The sequence below is a fragment of the Muscardinus avellanarius genome (genome assembly GCF_963383645.1).
Source record: "Muscardinus avellanarius genome assembly, chromosome: 9".
Taxonomy (NCBI): Eukaryota; Metazoa; Chordata; class Mammalia; order Rodentia; family Gliridae; genus Muscardinus; species Muscardinus avellanarius.
In genome coordinates, this window is record NC_137795.1 from 78140770 (window position 1) to 78166050 (window position 25281).

At 35.9% G+C, this 25281-nt stretch overlaps 1 protein-coding gene across 1 annotated transcript in view; it reads left to right on the forward strand.

Annotated features, from left to right (window-relative positions):
• CFTR (CF transmembrane conductance regulator) overlaps nucleotides 1-25281 on the forward strand; it is a gene marked incomplete at both ends in the record, with an annotated part of 172619 nt that overhangs the window by 15986 nt on the left and 131352 nt on the right. Inside the window, 2 exons of the mRNA XM_080700885.1 lie at nucleotides 15244-15354; nucleotides 17785-17893. Coding sequence (XP_080557011.1) covers nucleotides 15244-15354; nucleotides 17785-17893 — 220 coding nt within the window. The remainder of the gene's footprint in view (nucleotides 1-15243; nucleotides 15355-17784; nucleotides 17894-25281) is intronic.

The following is a 25281-nucleotide window of genomic DNA, read 5'->3' on the forward strand; positions in this document are numbered from 1 at the left end:
ACTGTGCACAGGAATCAACTCGAGATGGATCAAAGACATAGAAATTAGACCAGAGACTGTGAAGTTATTAGAGGAGGGCATAGGCTCAACACTCCAACATATAAGCACAAGCAGTAACTTTCTCAACAAGACCTCCAAAGTACAGGAAATCAAAGCAAGAATTAACAAGTGGGATGGCATCAAACTAAAAAGTTTCTTCTCATCAAAAGAAACTACCAAGAACCTAAAGAGAAAGGCTACAGAATGGGAGAAGATCTTTACCAGCCACTACTCTGATAGAGAGCTAATAACCAGAATATATAAAGAGCTCAAAAGATTCCACATTAGCAAATAACCCAATCAAGAAATAGGCAACTGAACTGAATAGATGCTTCACGAAAGAAGAGATACAAATGGCCAATTGATACATGAAAAGATGTTCAACATCACTAGCCATCAGGGAGATGCAAATCAAAACTACGCTAAGATTCCATCTAACCCCAGTCAGGACGGCAAGTATAAAGAAAACAAATAACAACAAATGCTGGTGAGGATGTGGAGAAAGAGGAACTCTCTTACACTGTTGGTGGGTGTTCAAACTAGTTCAGTGGCTATGGAGATCAGTGTGGAGATTTCTTAGAAAACTGGGAATATATCCACCATACGATCCAGCTATACCACTCCTGTGTATCTTTCCAAAGGGCTTGAAATCAGAGAACTACAGTAACATATGCATACCCATGTTCATAGCAGCACAATGTGTAATAGCCAAAATATGGAACCAACCTAGGTCTTCATCAACAGATGAATGAATTGCAAAATTATGGGAAATACACACAATGGAATTTTATTTAGCTATAAAGAAGAATAAAATCATAGCATTTTCAGGAAGATGGAAAGATCTGGAGAACATTATGTTAAGTGAGATTAGTCAAGCATAGAAATAGAAGGGACATATGTTTTCTCTAATATGTCCAAGCTACAGAGTAGTGGTAATACCAGAGGGACTCCAGATAATGGAGGGGAAATCTCAGCAAAGCTAGAATGGAAGGATAGGAGAGGAAGAAGGCTGAGGTTGATCAATGGAGGAGCTACATCTGAATATGTGTAAAAGTATGAATATAGCATAGTTAACTTAGACACTCATTGTTGGGAGGGGGAAGGGGAGCCGGGAAAGGGGAGAGGGCACTAAGCACAATCTAAATAACCAACACTTTCAATATGTTCCACATATAAATAAAATATGAAAAAAAGAAACGCACCTTACATTCTACTTCATGTCTATGCTCATTGTCAATATGTAGGTAGGGGTATATAGTGTAAGAAGCCTGTACTATGGAATCAGACAGACTTGGCTGAAATCTTTATGACTCATTAACAATGTGATCTTAGGCAATTTACTTAATCTTTCTGATACTCAGTTCTTTTCATTGGTACAATAAGTTGTTCTCATCTGAATATTACCTAACATTAAATCTAATGCTCACTGTATATTAGGGATCTCCAGAGAGACAGAACCAATATTAAATATATACCTATATTTAATATATACAGTTTATCATAATAAATTAGTCCACATGATTAGGAAGGCTGCAAGTCCAAAATTTGTAGGGTTGGCTGATAGGCTGGAGACTCAGAAAAGCCATTGTTGTAGTTTAAATTCAGAGACAATCTGCTGGAAAATTCTCTCTTCCTTGAAGAGGTGAGTCATTTTGTCTAATTCAGGCTTCAACTGATTGGATGAAGCCTACCTACATTAAAAAAGGCAATCTTCTTTTTTCCAAATTCACTAATTTCAATGTTAATCTCATCCAAAAACACCCTCTCAGTTGCCACATAAAATTAACTATCACCTTCTGTAAGCACTTCCCATGCATTAAGTAACAGCAAATAATGCCAACTTATAGAGCAGCTCTTTATTAGAGAGCAAACATTATTTTGAGCCTCAGCAGCATTAATGTAATTAACACCTTTTTAGCTTTCTGTCCAGACTCCAAGAAAACACTGCTTTTCTCTAAAATCAATCCTACTATCCTGGGAACTCTGCCCGGTGCCTTCTCTGAATCTTGGAGATCACATTGGCCCCTGCCAATTCCACTGTCATAGCCTTTAGTCTGTCACTGACTTATATCCCCAACTTGTAAATTTATCTTAAATACTCAGGTTATCCCATGTGTGCATTGCTTAAATGCAGAATTCCTCTGTTGCTTATGGTCTTGCTCTTGCTAGGGATGCCATGACAAAGTCCCACAAACCAAATGCTTTAACAACGAGAATGTGTTATGTTATAGCTCTGGATGGTGGAAGTCTGAGACCAAGGTGGTGGCAGGCTTGATTTTTTTCTGAGGACCATGGTGAAGAGTCTGTTCTGGGCCTTACTTCTGGCTTCTGGGGTTTGCTGGTGATTCTTAGCATCTTTTGACTTGCAGAGGCATCACCATGACCTCTGTCGTCATCTCCACAGGGTGTTCCCCCATGTGTCTGTTTTTTGTGTCCAAATTCCCCTGTTTATAAGGGCAATGGTCACATAGATTAGGGCCAATTCTTCTTTTTAAATACTTTTATTGATGCAGTAAGTCTTCCATCATAATGCAGCCCACAGTCATAGTGGCATACAGCATACAGCACTTACTGATGGTTTACCTGGCTCCCTCCCTCCCCCTCTGTTCCCCATACAGAACATTGAGTTTGGCATTGGTATTCTTACATATGTACATAAAGTCGGTGGAAGTGTTTCTTTCTTTAATTCTCTTTTGCCCACCCTCCCCAAGACCACCCCCTCACTCCACTGGGGTTTCCCCTTCATTAGCTAAAGTCCCTCTTCCATCCTGATTATTCCCTCGCTTCTGCATATGAGAAAAAACATATGACCCTTCACTTTCTGTGACTGGCTCATCTTACTTACATAATGTTCTTCAGGTCATTTCATTTTTATGCATATGGCATAATTAGGTTCTTTTTTAGTGCTGAGTAGAATTTCATTGTGTGTATATCCCATAATTGTATAATCCATTCGTCTGTTGATGGGCACCTGGGTTGTTTCCATAATTTGGCTATTATGCATTGTCTTGCTATAAACATAGATATGCACATATCACTATAATATTTGGATTTCAGTCCCTTTGAATAGATACCCAGGAGTGGTATAGCTGGATCATATGGTGGATCAAGTTCCAGTTTTTGAGGCATCTTCACACGAATCTCTATAGTGGCTGCAATTCTGATGACCGAAATTTAACCTGATCACCCCTGTAAGGATTCTATTTCCAAAGAGGACCACATTCTGAAGTACATGGGTTAGGACACTAACACTTTGGGGTCAGATACAATTCAGTGTTTAGCAATCTGTAACAGTCTTCAGGAGCAGAATGAGATATGAAAGTAATTTGAATAATATGGTAGAATACCATATATTTGGCAGTTTGTAGTAATTTATAAAACTTTTGTAAATCTATGTGTACCTTACTTATAATGGCATATAAATAATATGTAGATAAATCAGAGGATGTCAAGAGACATGAAATCTATCAAGGAGAGTCAGAAGGAAGGGTACCATTTGCTCTTGAGAAGACGGAAGAATGAATTTCCATTATGAAATATTTGTACATGGTTATTAAGAACAGGATTAAGGACAAATGTTAGGAAGGCTGTTTTGATAATGAGGAGTGTTACATATAAAACATTTTATTGAGAACTAAATAATCTTGGCTGGAAGTTTTAGGATTATAAGCTTTAAGTTATGACTCATAAAAATGGAGGAAATGTTATTAAAGCATCATCCCCGAACAAGTATAGACTCCTCACACTTGTATCCACTTACTATCATCTGAAAAGTGTTTTTTATGTTTATGTTTAATACCTTTTACCAAGAGCAATATCTAAGAAACACCTATCTGCAATCACTGTCCTCACATGGGTTATACACCTATCATTTTTATGGGATTGATTAATTAATTAACGCAATACTTTATTCAGTTTCTAGTCGGCCTAAGGCACTGAACGAGATAATGGAGATAGAGTGGTAAACATTACACCTATGTTGTGTGCAAGAATTTAGTCTTATGAGGGAAATAAATTAGTAAACAAATTGTAATGTGGTAATGTTAGCCCCAAAATAAAAAAAATTTGAATGACAATTATGTGTCATGTTATAAAGTGGTAGGTGCAAGTGATTCAGCACTTAAAAAAAGGAGAGAAAAGATTTATGCAGTGTTTTCCCTGTGGCCTTACAGTCCAGTATGCTGGGAGATAAGGGGGATTGGTAGACAACTGAATAGACAATTTGTAGTAGAGACCCAGGTTGGCGGATGCAGGAAAGAATCGTACACAAAGCAGGGTAAATTAAATCTAGACTAGAGAGAGGTTTGCCAATACATAATTTATATGAAATTATTTCAATGCATTTTAGGGTTTCTCGGAAATAGCAGCTTTCATTTCAAGGCAGCGAGTACATTTTCTGCAGGGAGACCTGGTTAAACCAAAGAATGCCATGCCTGGTGATGGCAATAGAAAAATCCTTTTAAAAATTAAGAGCTGCCTTATTATCAATGGTTTCATCAAGGGAGAACTCCTACCGAGTTCAAAAAGAAGAGAATCTGGCTTGGTGTTTCCTTTAAAGTTCATTTTCCTGAAGCATCAATATAAGCAAGAGATTGTGACATTTCCAGGTCCAAAAACCTCTTGAATGTCCATGAAAACAATTTTCATAAAATTATCATGATTTGTATTATGATTTGTTTCTTTAATTACCTAGTTGCCAAGATGATGATTTTGAACCCTTAACTTGTTTAGGAATAATCAACGAAGAGTGTGTTTCACACTTGAAAAGTAGAGAAAGTTTTTTTTTCTTTAGATCTTAGTTACTTATATGTTGCTTATATTAAAGAAAAGATACAAATACGACATGAAGGGAATTTAAAACAAGGCTCTCTTGCAGTAGAGTTTTATTTCCATGGTAAACCTTGAACCAATTACTGACTCCATTCCCTGCCTGTGTCTAGCTTTTTTTTTTTTTCTTTCTGGGATTCACAGTGGTGATGGATGAGGGAGAGGCTGGGCTGCTCAGCTCCCCTGCACCCCTGGGGAGATTTATTATTGGAGCCTCTCCCAGCAATACCAAGGCTTACAGACAATGAAGTAGCAACAGCCTTGCTCCTCAAACTTAGGGACAGGATGTGAAACTTAAATTCTGAGTCATACAATGTGTCCTTATGCACCTTCCTTTTCCCTTTAAGGGGAAGAAATAAAGCAGATGCCAAATTTAACTTTTAATTTGCAGTAGTTTGCTACTTACTTTTAGTGATGCCCTAATCACAATGGAAAGTAGAAAGGGCTAAAATGCCATGTTAAGCAAAGTCTATGTTTAGTTTGAAGATGAGAAATCATATGCAGCTGAGAAGCCTGATGCTCTTTGGATACTTCTGAGGAATAAACACTAGCAGCACTAGTATCACAGAGTGCACGTGCAATCTGGGGGAAGAGAAGATCTGGATAAATAAAAAAATTCCAGAATTGACCTGATCATTCATCTAACTAGATGATTTCAAGCAGAGCTCTAGAGACCATCTTTATTATGACTGAATTTTATTTTATTTTTGTTTTTTGGGGTTTTTTTTTGCGGGTCTGGTGATGAAACCCAGGGGCATTTGACCTCCAAGCTACACCCCCTGCCCTATTTTTTATTATTTTTATTTTGAAACCGGGCCTCACTGAGTTGCAGAGAGCCTCACTAAGTAGCTGAGGCTGTCCGCGAACCGCGATCCTCTGGTCTCAGCCTCCCAAATGCTGGGATTACAAGCATGCGCCACCATGCCCAGCAATGACTGAATTTTAAAAAAACACCAACTTCATCTCCCTGATGCAGCATCTGTATCCATGCTTAAAACATTTGTAAAGTTGTTTCCAGGCTCCATTTTACCATTTTATTCACTAATAAATAATAAGCATATAAATGAATATTCTTAAATGATGTGCTTGGAATCATGCTGTATTTTATTTTATTTTAGTTCTAGGGAAGGTTACTTTAAAGTAGTGAATGGCAAGAAACATCAGAAAGGTCTTAATAAGTCATTATCTTTTAATGCCCATAATGAGTGGTCATTCTATCATTTGGATGTTGAAGGTCATGATAAAAGTCAGGCATGCATTTTTCCTGCCATGACTGCTACTAAACAGATACCTGACTCCATTGTCCAGAGCTTCTCAGAGAATCTCTGACTCCAAAGAGATGTGTCATCTCCATCTGGTGAGAAACACCTTAGAGAAAAATAAAGTGCTTTGATCCCAGGTGTTGAGTTAGTTCCAGAAGGACAATCATGGCTCAGAAAGAATGCAAGTATCTCTCTGCCAAAGGCAGAGAAACGCATTAGTGTGCACTGTGGGTTCTAGTGATGGTGTTTGAACGGGCTAGAAAAAGAAAGAGCTCAGAAAAAGAATTCCAGAAAAAGGGAATACCAAGTAAATGGAATAGCTATAAAGCAAATGCCAGCAAAGTTAAATCTACATACCACATGGAAGCTATCATTATATCACTCATGGAAGGTATATTTTGTTCCTACAGTAGGCAGAATGCTTCATCTTCTATTGTGGATGTTTGAAACTGTTTTTCCCACTGGGGATCTTGAAACTGCCTCTCTCCTCTGTTCCCTAGAATATCATTGTCTAACATTACAGTGGTGACATTCTGTCAGTCACACAAGTTTCCCTCTGTAAGCTTTAAAACGCCTGCCAGTAACCCAATGGCATTTGTACCGTAAAATCTTAAGGCCAATCTATTTCCCTTCTTCCTTATTATCTTGGTTTCAAATATATTTCTTATTGCCAATGGAAATAAAAATCAGAAATTAAAGAGCAATGGTATCACTTGTCTTTCTTGGTTAGCAAAGAGCTCTTGCAAGTGAGTGCATACAGGATGCAGTGATGTCACAGGGCGGTTAATCATCCTCCCCTTCTTGCCAGGTGTTCCAGCCACAGTCAGCTTTGTGGCTTTTGGTAGTGGCTTCATGCCCAGAGAGAGTAGAAATCAAACCCAAATCATGGAGAGACACTCCGAGGCTGCTTTTAGAGAATAGATGGGTACTGAATATAAGTCACAATGCCGTGCCTTCTGCGAACTTTGAAGATGGGTGGTGTGTGTGTGTTTGTGTTTGCTTATTACCTTTGAATTGCTTGAGACTCAGATCAAGTCACGTGACCAATTTAGGTGTGATTGTTAGAAGTGGCCTTTCAATGTCAGGGGTTACACATTCCTTGGTTTCTTTAGACCATTACCATTACCTTTTTTTTTTAATTCATAGTAGTTTTAAAAGTTAAATTTTTTGCTTCTCGAGGACAGGGAATTTACCTAGCACATGTTGCATGTCACCAATCCTAACTCCTCTCATGCTCTCATGAGCTTTTTACATACTCTTAAATATTTTTTTTAAAGTAGCTACCTGGGTATTAACATATTTAAAGGAACTTAAAGTGTGGAAATCACTATAATGAGAACTTTTCAACAGTTCTAGGAGTATAAAATTAAAAAAAATAATAATTCTTTTTCAGCCAGGCATGGTGGCGCATGCTTGTAATCCCTGCGCTTGGGAGGCAGAGACAGGAGGATCGCGCAGGTTCGAAGCCAGCCGTGCTAGCTTAAGAGACCCTGTTTCCAAATAAAAAAGTATAAAGTAGGAGTGGGAGTGTAGCCCAGAGGTAGAAGGGCTTCCAGGAATGCCAGTACGACAAAAAACAATAAAACAAAAAAAAAAACAAAAAAAATAACAAAAACAAAATTCTTTTTCATTTTCTGAAAACAAAGTTCTTAGAAAATATTTCCAAAATTAACACTGACAAGTGATTTCTATATGTTTTCCTGACTGTAGCTTTATGGAGATAATAATCTACATACTAAACAATGTACCCATTTAAAGTATACAATTCAGTGACTTCTTAGTAAGTTCACAGAGTTGTATAACTACCACAATAATGCTTTAGTCACCAAAAGAAACTACATACCCTTTAGTAGCTATTACTTAGCCCTCCTATACCACACTTCTTGCCCCAGGCAACAGCTAATATACTTTCTGTCTCTATGGATTTACCTACTATTCTGGGAACTTCATACTGAACAGTCTAGTCTTTTGTGACTGGCTTCTTTCTCTTAACATGTTTGCAAGGGTGATCCTTGTGATACATGTATCAGTACATCTTTTTTTTCTTCTCTCATAGATTGAGGATTGAGTATAGGATGTGCTGTACATCCCCAGCCCTTTTTACTTTTTATTTGAGGCAGGGTCACTAAGTTGTCTATGCTGGCCTTGAACTTGGGATCCTTCTATCTCAGCCTCCTCAAGCTGGGATTACAGGCTTATGCCAACTCACTGATCCATCAGTTTTTAAATTGTTGAATAGTAATTTCACTTGTAGGAAATAATTTAATTTATCCATTTTATTTATCTATTTACTGTCATATATATTTATTAATATAGTATATATTAAATATAGTTATATATCATATATATCTGTATAGCATCATATATATATATTGAGAAGAAATTTATTTCTGCTTTTTTTCTATTACAAATAATACTGCAATGAATATTTGGGTAGAAGATTTACATTTGGAATTGTGGGGATCAGAAAAAATAATGTGTGTGAAATACTTAGAATTTTGCATGGCTGTCATAATATTCTAGTGTTAGCTATTATTATTGTTATAGTTCCAATAATAAACTATATATATGTATATATATAATGTAGTTTATATAATAAACTATATTGTTATAGTTCTAATAATAAACTTTATTGCTCTGAAAATTAAACCAAAGGCAAACAGCACATGTAAGTAGCATGAGTTCAACTATAATACTTCACGGACAGCACTGAATTTAGCTACCATGAAAGCCAGGTGTAGTAGTTATGATAGTTATTTCTTGCTGTAACTGAGAGGTTCTTGGAGCTTTTCCCAAAACTATATGACTAGCAAATGATAAGAGAAGGGGTTACAACCTAGGGTTGTCTTTTTTTTTTTTTCTTAAAAAAAGTTCAGGTTTTTAGTCATAGATTTCTAGTAGGAGTCAAGTGATAGAGCTTTGTATTTTTTTTTTTAGAAGGAGTACAATCAGTCCAAGAAAAAAAAATGATTTATGGGAAAGAATATTGATAGTATTATATGAAAATCATGTCCTTTAAGTCGGGCATGGTGGCACATGCTTGTAATCCCTGCACTTGGGAGGCTGAGACAGGAAGATTGGGCAGGTTCGAAGCCAGCCTCATCTACTTAGTGAGGCTCTCAGTAACTTAGTGAGACCCTGTTTCCAAATAAAATATATAAAAATAAAATAGGTATGGGAGTATAGCCCAGAGGTAGAAAGCCTCTGGGTTTCACTCCCAGTACCACAAAAAAAAAAAAAAAAGAAAAAAAAATCATGGCCTTAGAACATATTTGGCCAGAAAGTTTATGTTAGTAGTTAACCACAGAAAATAATACAGTATGCTTATGTGTGCTATGCTTCTTATTTAATTTACAAGAACTCTCTCCTATTTACAAAGTTTTACATGCTCATTGTTAAACATTGGAGAAAAAAAGACAAGCAAAGATGCTTATGTTCCTAATATGTTTAGGTTCATAAGTAGCTCATTCAATGAGTAAGCAAATGTTTTATTAATATTTGAATTTATTAAGAATGATGGTAGCAAATTAATTTCCCTTAGGTATGCCTATGTGGTTGTAAATTGTAGGCCTCCAGAAGATTTTTCAGAATTTACTAGTGCTGTTTTGTGAGAAGCTACTAGTAGCTTTCTAGATTGGAAATCCATTGACCACTTTAGTAATGTTTACCCATCAAGTAAAGAAAATGTCTATAATTCCCTTGGTAAAATTAGAGCCTCATGAATAATTAATTTTCTTTCTTTCTTTTGTGGGCCTGGGGGTGGAACCCAGGGGATTTGACCTCCGAGCTACACCCCCTGCCCTATTTTTTATTCTTTATTTTGAAACCAGGTCTCACTGAGTTGCAGAGGACCTCACTAAGTAGCTGAAGCTGTCTGCGAACTGCGATCCTCTGGTCTCAGCCTCCCGAATGCTGGGATTACAAGCGTGAGCCACCACGCTCCACGGATAATTAATTTTCAAACACACAAACAATGACTAATCTTTAGCAAGGATGTGTAATATTCCTGAAGTGAGCTGACAGGTGGTTATTGCTTAAGTGTTCATCATAGAGAAGCAGCCAACACTGTGCAAAAAATTAATGGAATCAGGGAAAGGGAGTGATAAACCTGATCTCATGCTGTAACTTTGGTTTGAATTCTTGAAGCTTATAAGTTTTACATAGAACTTTTGAGAGTTGGGTACTCTTTCTTTGAGTCTTATTTTCACTAAATTTATTTTGAGAAAAATACAAGTGACTGTAGAATGCCTTTGAATCTATGTTAATAATATGTAATTTAAATGAATTAAAAATTAAATCCTGAGCTGAGGATGTAACTCAATTGTATATTGTTTGTGTAGCATGTGTGAGGTCCTGGATTTTGGTTTGGTTGCTAGCACTACATCTACACACACACACACACACACACACACACACACACACACACACACTTAGAGATTAGATGACTTTTAGGCCTAAATTCATTCTTCTATTATGACCATTTGTCAAAATAACTAAAGAAAAGTATGAGAACTATGCTCCAGGAGTGTTTCAGACAATATGTTCAAGTGATTTTTCCTTTTTTCTTCTACCTGCCTTCAACATTTTCTTTGGTAAATTAATTCAGATTATGTGACTGTTTGGTAAACTATTCAGATTATGCGGCTATTTCAAACTCATGGTAAATATATTGAGTGATGAGAAAATTTCTAGTGTATTTGAATTTGCCTACACAAAGTCCTTTAGAGTAATTTCTATTTAGTTTTTTGAATATTCATTATTTCTAGGAAAAGGCTATTAGTCTTTGGGTGTATCACTATGTCAGTATTTGGGAGAAGTGTCATATAAGTGGTTTCAGTTTGGTGTTTTGTTTCATTTTATTTTATTTGGCTAGTTAAATGAAAATCATGTGGACACACGATTGTTTTATGTAAACAGAATCACTTTAACTTGGAAAGATATGATGTATGACCTTCATCTTAAGTTCTAGCAATTAAAATGTCAGGTGTCTCTGTTGAATTAATAAAAGTCAAATGTCAAATGGAAAAATGATTATGAGCTTTAATTAGCTTTAGGAAGATAGATTTTGCGTAAATAAAGGCTTTAGAATAGTTACAATTAACAAAATCTTTTCCTCATAAGCAATAACAACTAACTCTATAGGAAAAATGGAAGTTTTTCCTAAGAAATGTAATTAAATATAATATTTTGTGTGTGTATGTGTTCATGCTTATGTGTGTGCTTAAAAAAATTAAGTCTCCTGAAACATAGTAAAGTAAACTGAATAGTGTATCCAGGATAGTAGATTTTTTTTTCAACATTAGTTTAAGCTGGGTGTGGTGGTGCAAGTTTGTAATCCCAGTACTTGAGAGGCTGATACAAGAGGATCACAGGTTCATGGCCAGCCTCAGCTCCTTAGTGAGGCCCTCTCTCTGCAACTTAGTGTGACCCTGTTTCAACATAAAAAATAAAATTGGGCTAGGGGTGTAGCTCAGAGGTAGAATGTCCCTGTGTTCAATCCCCAGTACTGCACAAAGGGAAAGTTGGTTTAAAACTTGCAAATTTTAAATATTATATATACCTTATGTATCCGCTATCTTATAATAAATGATTAGCTAGTTTCTTTAGAAATAGCCAGAACTTTGAAAATAGTTTCTAACTAGACTAAAGTATAGTAAGTCTGCCATCCACTTACAGTGACTGGTTCTGAAAGGCGGAGGAGTTGCCAGTTAGTGGAAAATACAGCAAGAAAGGAACTGGGCCTCGAGTTGTGCCAGGTGCACTTGCTGTGTTTCAGGAAACACTTGGATGGTCACCCATTGATTTCTAGTGGAAGAAATATGGAGGGGAAAATCCTGACTGTGTACTTTTTAATTCTGTCCAAGTCTGTTAAATATACTTAGGTTTATTCAAAAAGAAGATTGGCTGGCATTTTAAATTAATATTTCATTCAGCATTTACTTAGAGAAGTCTGTTTTTTTGTTTTGTTTTGTTTTGTATTTATAAGTCTGGCCTAAGGTAGGCATGAAGAGCTCCTTGATAGGACAGGATTGTTATTTATTTTTGTTGATTTAATCTCACAGAATACAGTCTTTCTCCAAGATGACTCTGTGGTGATCTCCATACAGCCTAAGGTTAATGGATTTTTTCATATTTTACCTTAAGCCAAATTTTTATTTTGAGACACAAATATGGGTTTACCGTGTTGAAACTTTTAGGAAATACCAAACACTATTAATATTTATACATGGTGAACTGGGGTCTTTATACATTTTTTTTGGATGATGCTGAACTATGGGACTCTTGGTCATCAAAACCAGATATCCTGATGTAATATAACTTATTAAAATGGGCACAGGTAACACAGGTTTTTTTTTTTTTTTTATTAAATCAGCCTAAAATTCTGTTCTTTTAAAATGAGCTGAAAAATAATTTCTGAGCATGGTTACTAGGTCTTAGGTATGGATCAAAAGAGTTATATGTATACATTTTAGGAGATTAAGAAAATTTATTTTTTAATTTCTGGAAAATGCCTTTCTTGTGATAGTGATGATACCCTGCTTACTTACAAAGTGAGTCTTATGCTTTAGTAATTTCAGACATATTGAAAACATGAGGTTTGCTAATAGGTGGAGCCTATTCTTTAAATCTTCCATAGCTCACCTTCTTTCATTTTTCCATGCCATTATCTTTGTTCAAAACCTTTTGCCTGGCGTGGTGGTCCACGCTTGTAATCCCCACGCTTGGGAGGCAGAGACAGAAGGATCGCGCAGGTCCGAAGCCAGCCACGCTGGCTTAAGAGAACCGGTTTCCAAATAAAAATATAAAAATAGGTCTGGGAGTGTAGCCCGGAGGTAGAAGGGCTTCCAGGAACCCCAGTACCACCAATAAATAAATAAATAAATAAATAAATAAATAAATAAATAACCTTTCAAACATCTGACAGTATTTGCTGAAGTTTGCTCTTTCATGCTGAGCTGTTTGGTACATTTTCAGGAACTTTTTGTGATCTGGTTGTTAGACATAGATCATTATTAAACACTAAATTATTAAACACTAAATTACTTAGACTTACAACATTACATAAGTTATATTAACACAAAAGTAATAAAAACTCAGAAGTGATCACTTTCTGAATTATTTTATATTATTATTGCTACTCTACTGAGGATATTTGTGTTCATTGCATCTGAGTGTTGGATGTAGCATATTATAACAGACAACTGTGTATCTCTTTCTGACTCTGTTCAATGACTCATATTTGGTAGCTTGAAACTGGTCATGACGAGAGTGTTTACATTACAGGAAATGGCCAGTGCCATCCATCAGTTTTTGCTTTTGTCTTCTGCAGAAGGGATTGTTAAATATTTGCTTGCACACCACTGCCTGCAACCTGCTGCTTTCAGAGTTTGCTCCCAGCCATTTGCCTAACAAACCACCATGCTTAATTTTTAACATAGAAGACAAACATGGTAAAAGAAGGAATGAAGTCTGAAGGTTGTAAAAAATCTCAGCTTTGCCACTTACCACTTCAGACAAGTGCAGTATCTCCAAGCACCATTTCTTAACCCTCAAAACAGGACAATGATCTCTTTGTTCTACCCACCACGTGTATTTCCAATTTGACCTCCAAGTCTGTTGGATACTGGGATGGTGTCAGCTGAGTGTACTGTCTTTTTCTCAGGTGATGCTAGCTACAGGCACTGTGGGATCATGGCACTTCTTTCCCTACTGCACTCAGACTGGCTTCACCTATTTCAGTATTGGAAAAAAATGATCAGTGAATCAGACTGGGTAATAAAGACAATGCGTAATTGTTACCTTTAGTTAAAGAATGCTCTTGTGAAGGTGAGCAATAATAGTTAATGGGGAAAAAAGTGACATATCAAGCTACATGCTAATTCTTTCTTAGCAAGGGACGATTGTTGAAGTTACTGAGCCTTAGAACAGAGCCCTAATTGAGTCAAATTTTAGTGAAAGACAAACTGTAGAAACATTAGGGACATAGAGAGGGACCTATTGAAGAAGCTGAGTGTGAAGAAGAATCTGGAATACTTTGGTGGGAGCGATGAGGGCAGGCACGAGGGCCAGGCCCAAAATGTTGTTTGTGTTTAGCATGGCATTTTCTCTTTTTATTATGGATGGCTTTACTAGAATACTTTTTTTCTTATTATGAGTTGGTCTTGCCTCTTAGGCGGTGCTAAAAATGCTCCCTTTTACTTTCTGTCAGTTAAAATGCATTTTGACACATAACCAAGTGAAGTCTCAATAACAACAAATTTTAGAATTCTCTGGAGCAAGGAAAGAGGCTGAGGGGCAAAGCGTAGTTCTGGGAATCACTAAATCCATGTTCACTTATTGTCATCATTAAACTGACAAAATGTCACCTGAGAAAGTTCTCATTCATTTAAATTTCATTCAGAAATTTCTCTTTTACCCGACTTATAATTCTCCTTCCCCTCCCTTCTTTCCTCCTCCTCCTCTTTTTTTTAGTTTTTCTTATCTTTGTGGATATTATTCTGCCTTATCCACAATACTTAGAAGCAATGTATTTAAACATACTGTACTCTGCCCAAGTGTTTCTCATGCAACTTAACTCATTTTCATCATAAATTGTTATTTATTAGATTCCTAGAGGACAGATGTGTGTAACTGTTGTGAGCTGAGGGGATGAAGTGAAAGAAAGCTCTGATCCCTACCTTCCAATAATGGTTCAGGCATGATAATTAAGTCTTCAAATTGATACAAACCTTTTACCTTCTAGCTGTAGCCAGTTCCTTGAATAGCTCATCATTGACTACTTTGTGCTCTAGTAATGAGATTATGGAAGTGTGTTGATTAAATGTCTGCCTTCTGTTTAGTGGTCTGTTTTTGTCCTTTAGGAATGATGGTACCATTGTTCCTGATCCCTTTAAACAGAAACAGTCACATTAATTGAGAGGTGTTGATGTTTCACAGAGATATATCCTGTTTGATATGAATTCTGTTATTTATATAAGTTGACTTATTATGTTGTCATATTTGTGCATTCATTAAAGTATTTTCAACATGCTAGGTCTGCATTGGTATCAGATTCCTTGTCTGTATTGAAGACCAAATGAAGCATGTATTTATACTTGTTCTCTCTCTGTTTTAGCTGGACCACACCAATCTTGAGGAAGGGGTATAGACAGCGCCTGGAATTGTCAGATATATACCAAATCCCATCTTCTGATTCTGCTGACAATCTGTCTGAAAAGTTGGAAAGGTATGTTTATGTACATTATTAATTAAAGGGAAGTATTTTTATTATTAATTATTGAAAGAATAGGAACTAGCATATTAGAAGGCTTAATTCTTAAAATGCTGCATTTAAAATAGAAACACTTTCTATTCTTGCTGAAGTTTCAACCAATTCAAGAAGTGAGTAATGAAACCATGAAAGAAAAATAATAATCTTTTTGAGAAATGACCTATTATATGACAAATACATATTTGCATTCTGAGAATTTACTTCTCTTCACAGAACATGAGATGGATTTTATGAAGACAAAAGTAACATCATTATGAAGAAAATGATGTGTATTTCTTTCTAGAATCTTAATATGTAAATACAAATGTAATTTGTCAGAAATCTTAAGGCAATGGCTCCTGGATATCAATATGTAAAAACACATTTTGGGTACCCATTACATACTAAGTGCAATAGCTTACTCAGCTGCTCCAGAAGGAAAGCATCATTGTATCCATCCTACAAGAGCAATCTGAGACTCAGAAAGGCAATTTGCCAGCTAATATTTGCCACTTCTATCCTTTTTCTAAAACTGCATTGACCAGGGTCACCAGAGGCCTCTTACTTATGTATAATTACATTTTTGTGGTACTAAGGATTGAACTCAGGGGTGTTACTTCTGATCTACATCCCTAGTGCTATTTTTTTTTTTTTTGGTGGTAGTATTGGGGTTCCTGGAAGCCCTTCTACCGCTGGGCTACACTCCCAGACCTATTTTATAATTTGGAAACAGGGTCTCTTAAGCCATCGAGGCTGGCTCCGAACCAGCACGATCCTCCTTTCTCCACCTCCCAAGCACGGGAATTACAAGCGTGCGCCACCATGCCCGGCCCTAGTACTATTTTTTTATTTGCTTATTTTTTATTTTGAAACAGGTTCTCACTAAGTAGCTGAGGCTGTTCTTGAACCTGTGATCCTCCTGCTTTGGCCTCTTCTCTCTTCAGCCTCCCAAGTACTGTGACTACAAGCCTGTGCTACCATGCACAGCATGATTACACTTTTTTACATGACTTCATTGTTATTCGTTTATTTTTCCCCCACCTGGAAACCATTTGTTTAGTTTCCACCTGTCTTTCCCATTGGAACAATTTCTCTTTTAATGTAGAAGATGATTCTACTCCATATTTAGCTTCGTACCCAATTTTGAGTTCTTAAATATTATGTTTGAGAGGAAAACTCTGTCAGTGAAAAGTTGGGAAAAGTGTGGGAAGGTAAAGAGATGGGAAAGGGTGAGCTTCATAGATAAGCCATTATTCATGCATAGAGACTGCTGAACTTGTCCTCAGATCTAGTTACATGTTCTTCTTTTAGAGTCACATAGAACCGTGTTTCTGTATGGCAGCTCTATAGTAATAGGAATAGCCATTGATGAAATGCAAAGCCTTTATCTAATCATTTAGCCTTTGGTTCATGAACATTTTCACTTCTGTACAGTTTGATGTTGAAGATGAAGGTAACAGACATTTTATTCCCTGGTAAAAAGAAAAAGAATTTTCATTAACAGAGTTAATAAATAACATTTACTGTTAGCTGATGTTCCTATAGTATTTAGAATAAAATAAAAGGTTTATAAATTTCAGTCAGATTTCAGACTATTTAATACTATGAGATATATGTTATTTTACTCATTTTTCAAAGATGATTTTAAGTCCCCTTGTTAAAACATTTCCCAAGTCACCCATTCCCATAACTCTCTATTCTTTTCTTTCCTTTTCTTTTTTCCCTTTCACAGCTAACATTTCTCTGGTCTCCTGTTCTCTACATATCTTTACCATTCACTAACATCTCAACTCCCTAAAGTATTTCAAAGATTTATCTTTTACACTGATAAGTGATTTAATAGCTAAAAATTAATTTTGATGATACTTATTTCATGCCTCTGTGTTTAAAAGCCAAGTTTAACAGATTTTTCTCATGTTAAATGGCAAACAAATTCACCTGACATTTCAGTTTGTTTTTGGTTATACAGTTAACTCTTGTAACATCTGCCATAGTTCTAAAGAGATAAGGATCAAGAGGGGAAGAGAAACTTAAGATATTTATGTGTTTATTTTTCACCTTGCTCTAAACACAGCAGTGTGTATTCAGAAATGCTGTACATTGTCCTCCATTTCCTTTGCTCTTAACAATCTCAGCAGTTCTCTTTAACACATATAACGTGGCTGTTTCAAGAAACCAAATCCCTGCAGAGTGATATTTGGGACCAACAAATTCTGCCAAATATGTAGTCGACAAGTTGGTACTGGAGAGTCTCCACAAAGTTTTTCTTTTTAAATACTTGGGTTAATCTCTTTGGATACACTTGTATGAAACAAGCTGTGTCAAGGGAAATAGAACTCAAATATTTGGACATGAAATTTATTAGTCCCACTTAATTTTTTTTCTTTTTTCTTTTCTATATTTCAGAGAATGGGATAGAGAACTGGCGTCAAAGAAAAATCCCAAACTCATTAATGCCCTTCGACGATGCTTTTTCTGGAGATTTATGTTCTATGGAATCTTATTATATTTAGGGGTAAGAATTTTACTTGTAAATGTATAATGGATAAAATATTACATTTTGTGATTACAGAAGAACTAGGACAATTTGATGAGCAACGGTAAAGGTCTAAGAACTAATTTAACTCCAAATTCTAAACAAACAACACCTAAAATCCCAACAAAGATAAATAAAAATCCTTTGGAACTAAGATATCCTGGAGTACAGGTGGAAATTTATGACTTGGAATGGATCCAACAAGATAAATTATTTGTTTAAAAATTATTTTATGTTATGATTCTAAATCATATTATCTTACTAGGATATGAGATTATTGATGCCTTTATTTTCCTATATTCAATAAGAGAACATCAGGAAAAATGTCAGGAGAACTAAGTCAAATTTAATCAATTATAATATGAATATCTGTAATATTTTGAAATAATGTCTGCACACTGAATTGTTTCCAAGACATGTAGCAAACATTTAAAATTTGGCAGTGAGGTACACTTGCAATATATTATCTTGATATCCTGAGGTAACATGCTTGAAAACACAGGCTTTGTGATGTTTAAGAGCTTTGGATATGCCGCAGCTGCTCTTGAATGTGTCTCTGATATATTATTTTCCATATCATCTCAGCATCATTTTGAGTTTTTGGTTGTAACCTGTAAAAGGAGGTGACACGTGGGAAATGGGTTCAGTCTTCTAGTAATGGCTGCAAAGTTCATTGCTTTGGGATGTTACATATCATAGGGGTTGACTTGTTCTGTATCCATATTGGTCAAGGTGGGGAGGAAGGGAGGTAGCAGTACCATAGTGTTTCTCAAAGAATGTCATGTGAGTTTCACTGATAAAAGAAACTTAGTTGATGCAGCTAAAAGAAAATTCATGTAGAAGTTTATCTTGACAAAGATGACTATAATTAGGTCCAGAATGTTTCCTAATGTTCTTGATATTCTCCATGAAGAAATTATTCTTGCATCTGTCTGTCTGTCTATCATCTATCCATTCATTCATATATATTATAATTATATGTATTAATATATCTATGTGGATATATTATTTCAACTTTTTTTTTGGCGTTACTGGGAATGGAACCCAGGGACATTCTACCTTCAAGCTACACCCACGGCCCTAGTTTTTATTCTTTGTTTTGAAACCGGGTTTCACTGGTGTTGCAAAGGGCCTCACTAAGGAGGTGAGACTGTCCTCAAACTGTAATCCTCCTTTCTCAGCCTCCTAAATGCTGAGATTACAAGCGTGCACCACCATGCCTGGCTCGTGGATATTTCAAAAGCTAAAAGATTTTCTTCTGCCGGGCGTGGTGGTGCATACGTGTAATCCCCGCGCTTGAGAGGCGGAGACAGGAGGATTGCGTAGGTTCGAAGCCAGCTTTGCTGGTTTAGGAGACCCTGTTTCCAAATAAAAATATAAAAAATAGGTATGGGAGTGTAGCCCGGAGGTAGAAGGGTTTCCAGGAACCCAATACCACCAAAAAAAAAAAAAAAAAAAAAAAAGATTTTCTTCTAGGAGATTGTGTGTGTGTGTGTGTGTGTGTGTGTGTGTGTGTGTGTGTGTGTAAGTATTGTATACATATTTGTATGAAATAGATATATTCTTATGAGTCATACCTGCAGAAGTTTAAGAGTAAAATATATTTTATTAGTAAATACAAATAAGGTAGCTCAAGAATGAGTTATCTTTTAAGATATATCGAGATCTCATTGACCTAAGTTGAAAAGCAATCGAAGCTTTGGGGAATGATTTTGTTGAGTGACGATTCAGTAATGCTAAAGCTGAAACCCACAGACAAAATTGGGACAAGGGAGTGGAGTAGGTGTGAAGAAAAAGTTTTCCTTAAATGTTGTGAGACTAAAAATATCCCAGCAAAAGAGATCCTGACGCTACTCATGGCATATTAATTATCCATGAATAGGCAAAAGAAAGGTGCTTCTGAGCTAACTTGAGTCCTAGGCTACATCTCTGGAACCAAGCAGAATGTTTCAAGGGCAAAGTATATTTCCTCACCTCAATTCCTACTGAAAATCAACCAAATATTTGTGAGGAAAGGATCCTGATATAAAAGGCAGCTGAAATGCGTGTGGTGAAAGGGAACCAAGAGGACAGTTTACACTGGGGATGGCCCAATGCTAGTGAGGCTGTGTGTTTTTTTACCCTTGTCACAGAGAAAAGGCCTCTCTGAGGCCACACAGTTTCAAGTACTAAAAATGTTGAAAACTAAGTCTCAAATAATTTAGATAACCATTGTGGCCATTTAAATAAGTGTAAAATTTCAAAATATTCGATCTCCTTTATAAAACACTATTCTCTATTTTTAACATTTTAACTAACACATTATAATTGCACATATTTATAGGGTACAATGTGATGTTTTGATACATATATACTATTTAAAATGATCAAAACAATATAATTAACACATCTGATACCTTAGACATTTATTATTTCTTTGTGGTGGTGAGAACAATCAAAATTTTCTAGCTATTTTAAATATATGATAAATTATTACTAAATTTCATTATTTTCTATTTTTATTACCATCATTCTACTAGAACCTGTTCCTTCTTTCTGACTATATTTTTGTACCTGTTAGCCAGCCCCTCCCTATCCCTGTTCTCCTGCTCCCCTTCCCAGCATCTGTTGACTTTGCTATTTTTGTTCCTTATACTAAAAATGAAAGGGAAGAATGTTTAGTCATTATAATAAGACCTCTATCTTTTAAATGACTTCAGCTAATGCCTTATTGTTTGTAGTATTCTTTCTGGTCATTCCTTCTTTCTATCAAGTAAGCAGGGATAAATGGAAGGATATAACACTACTTTTAGAAAGAGATGGACATAACTTTCAGAATGTCTTAGTCCTTCTACATCATAATTGTGGTACAATAAATATTTGGTTGGTGTTTGGAACTGATAGAAAAATGTACTGTAACGTTTGCTGTTAACTGTGAAAGGTTAAGAAAAAGGAAATGCCACCATGAAGGAGCTTGTCTCTCTGCAATACTGATGTAATTTTAAATCATATTAGTTATGGCGTGTCACTTGTTTTTTCTCCATCTGACTCAGCAGCCAGATACAACATTGTCTTTAACATTTAAGACTCCCAGCATAGGACAGAAACTGGCTGTTGAAAACAGAGTGAGTCAGTTAAGGATAATCTGAGAGAAGCTGAGGAGAGGGAATCTGTAAGCCTATTACTGGGGGAATATGATTCTCAATGACTGTATTATGATAGGAAATTCACAAGCATTTACTCAAAGCTGTCTTGATTCCTAGGCAACCCTTAGTGTGTTCTCCATCACACTGGTACAGGTCAATGAAACTTAGGTCAGATTACCTTGCTTTACTAAATCTTTAAGGGCCAAAGAAGTCCTAGTTACTCATATTGTCACAGTTTCTCAGATCCCACAGACTATAGTGAAAAGAGAGATTTTTGTCCCTTATATTTGGACAAAAACATGAGGCAAACATTTGAAAACAAATAAACTGCTAAAGAAGAGAGGAGTCTTTGGGGAATCCCCCCCCCCCAGATCTCTTGCTCTAGCAAGTCTTCTAGAATCCAGCCTCTCTCATCTTTCTCTCCCATCCCTCAGGCCCCCACATCTGGCTGCTTCTCTACTCCTGCAGTGGCTTGCACTGTGCACTCCCTCCACTGTATCCTGAGTATTTCTTTTCTTTATTAGAAAACCATCCCCATCCCTCACACACATGATGCCCACTGCCTTTTACATCACCCCCCCCCATCCCACCCTAAGAACATGTGGAAGTTCATCACCTCTCAATTTCTTCTTTGAAATGTAAGGGATTTTTACTTCTCTTTAGTGTAATCAATAGTCCCACCCCAGATCATATGATTTAATTGGTCTGGGATGCGATGTGGGATAATAGTGTTTGGGAATGTTACCCAGGTGACTGTGATTGTATAGCTGGGGTTGAAAACTACTGCTAGACTGGTACCAGCATATTCACCGAATGATGACTTTTCACTAGATCTACTGAGAGGATTGGGGCTATTGGACAAGCAAGAGAAATTTTCATTAGATTTTTTCTTAATGATAACACTGGGAAAATTTTATGCATAGTAGAATTAATATTAATTACTTGAATAACAGAAGGGCAGCATTTCTCAAGCTTTGGTATGTAAACTATTTGTTCCCCGGGATCTAGTTGAGATTGTGGCTCAGGAGGACTGGGATGGGACCTGAGATCCCTGTTTCTAAGAGCTCCCAGGTAGAGATGCTGTTTACTCTGAGGGCACAGTCTGAGTAGCAAGGCTCCAGAGAGCCATGCAAGAGTAGAAGGCCAAATCAGAAGGAAGGTGGCTAGGCATAAAGAATGAAATGCTGTCGTTTGCAGGAGGATGGATGGGACTGGAGAACATCATGCTAAGTAAGATAAGTCAGACTCATAAAGTCAAATATCCTGTGTTTTTTTTTTTTCTTTCTCATATGTGAAAGCTAGAGAGAAAAAAGGAAAGAAAAGAGACCTCAGAACTGGGTGTGGTGGTGCACGCTTGTAAGCCCAGCATTCGGGAGGATGAGACCAGAGGATAGTGGTCCTTGGACAGCCTCAGCTACTTAGCGAGGCACTTTGCAGCTGAGTGAGACCCTGTTTCAAAAATAAAAAGACTAAAGAAATAGGGCTGGGGGTGTAGCTCAGAGGTACAATAGGAAAGAGACCAGAGTGGAGTAGTGGAAGGGGATCGGGGGAGAGAGGAGGAGAAGGAAAGGGGAGGTACAGGGAAGAAAACAGACAAAATTATGCTATGTTCATGTAAAAGTATAGCACAGTGAATCCTCGTTATATATAATTATAATGTACCAATGATAAAAAGAAGAGTAACTGTGAAAAGAACTCTTATTGAAAAAAGTATATAATTTTTATTTGTATTACTTTGGTTTGATAGTGAGTTTAAAATGCTTTTATAAATTAAGCAGGCATTTCTGCTTTTGTATATGAATTGCCTTTTCATATTCTTTTTCTATTTTTATTTTGATGTGTATGTATTTTCCTTATTGATATATGAGGGAGTATTTTCCTTATCCTTTTGTTTGCCTTGGAATTTTGTTTCTAATGAAATTTTAGTTTTTTTTAGTAATCAGAAGTTAATTTTTTTAAACAAATTGCTGCCAAAGCCATGCATATTTTGTTGTTATTTTCTGCTTTGGCATAAAAGTTCTGCAAAGGTAAAATATTATATAAGCAGATTTGTGGATTTTTGTCATTTCATCTTTTACAGTTAAATACATATCTGGAATTTATTCTGATGTATTATGATATAAAAATCTAATTTTTGAAAGACAAGTATTCATTTTTTATAATTTATTACATAAACTACCTTTCTCCACTGAATTAAATGCCATACTCTACTATATATTAAAATATTATATGTATTTGGACCTTTTCCTAGTCTTTTCAAATGAATCAATTTTCTTCATGCCAAATATTATAGCAATTTTATTATTTAATACCCAGAAATACACATTATTCTTACTATTCAGATGTCATATGTGTTTTTGTGTGTGAATTATGTAATTGGTATTATAATATATCTTTTGCTTTATTGTTACTATGAATGAGATATTTATTAATTATTATGTTTAGAATATAGGAATCTATTTTCTCAGTATAATTTTTTAAAATTTCTACCTACTAAGCTCTGGATTTAATTAAATTTTTATAAAGATAATCGTATTCTATGCTGATAATGATCCTATTTTGCTGCTCTTTTCTAATATTTATACTCAGTCATTTTTCTTACTGAGTTGCATTAGCTAGAAGTTGTAGAAAAATGTTACATGGTCATAATAGCCAGTATTCTTGTTGTTTTCCTGGCTCTAAATGTAATGCTTCTGGAGTTTTATTAATTATGTCCCTGATTGTTGTTTTTAGGGAGAAATTCTCAGGTTAACAAAATATCTTTATATTAAACTGTCCTATTAGTTTTGAAATAGAGACACATAAAATATATTTAAAGCAAGTGGAAATGATGACACAATTAAATGGCCACAGGTTTGAGAAATCCAGGTAACCTTGGAAGTTCTTCAACTAGTCATTCTGTTTATATGAGAAACAACTATGCTTGGGGCTTGAAACTATACTTTTAAATGTAAAATTATTTGAGGATTAATTTATTTAATGTAACTGCAAGCCTGAGCTCAGTTCTCTGTTTTCCCCTGAACTGTTCTTTGTTGTATTTGCTGAATACCAGCAAAAGCAGATTCTCTAGCAGATCTAATCTTGCCCTAGACACGCAGGTGAAAGAGAAATGGCTGAATGATTTATACTGATCTACAGTGACTTTGGATTCTAGTCTGAAAAATGTTGTGAAAAACTAGATGTATCTCCTAGGAGGTATTCTCAAGCTTCCAAAATTGCCCTGTGTGACTGATCTAAATAAAGATCCCAGATGATTCCCATTAGGAATGCAATTGCTTGGGCCGATTTCTAACCTCTTCTCTGCCTGAGATGGGCTTCTGAACTCACACCATTCAGATATGCACTGTTCTGAGTAGAAAACATCTAAATTCATGGCAGGGTGTGGGCCAGGTCTATTACCCAAGGAATCCTTGGCCTCTGCCATGGGACGCCACAACTCAGATCATATAATCAGAGACATTATTACTGGAGGAGACCTTCAAGATCAGCTTGCTCCCCCTCTTAGTGTATCAGTGAGGAAAACTGTCCACAGAAGGGACATGACCGAGCTGATAAAGAGAGCAGTGATTATGTTGGGTAAGAACTCGAATTCATGACCATAAGTTAAATGTTCATTTTACTATTACACTGCCCTAAACATTGGTATCAAATGTCTTCGATAATCTAGGTGAACCATTAACCAAATTCCATTTTGGTTTCTGTCTAATAAAAAGTAATAAAATATTTTATTGAATATTAAGATAATTTTATATTCCCCTCATTACATGCAAATCTGTTTGCTTGTACTATATAGAATAGTATAATCTGAAAATTTTTTTGTATCTCTAAAATTAGTTTGAGCAACAGAGTACACAGTTTTTATGTACCACGAATATAGGACTATGTTTTTTCAGGGGTGATTTTTTTGTAAATGACTTACTTCAAAGATGAAACTACATATCAGGTATCAGTTTCCATTGCTTTCTTTTGTAAATAAAAATAAATCAGGTGATATCTGTCAATGGTTCTATTATAAATATAAGAGAACATGCTACATAAACGGCAAATTATAGTGGGGGAGGGAGGATCCAAGTGCTGATTTTGTCCTTGAATGCTAACACCTCTGCTGGTCGTGAGATTTGTGTTGGTTTGCTATTAGCCCATGGTCCTATTATGAAATTAATGTTAACAGAAAGTAAACTGCCTTTTATTCTATGAGCATATGTTGTCTCAGAATAATACTACCAATATCTTTGTCAAATA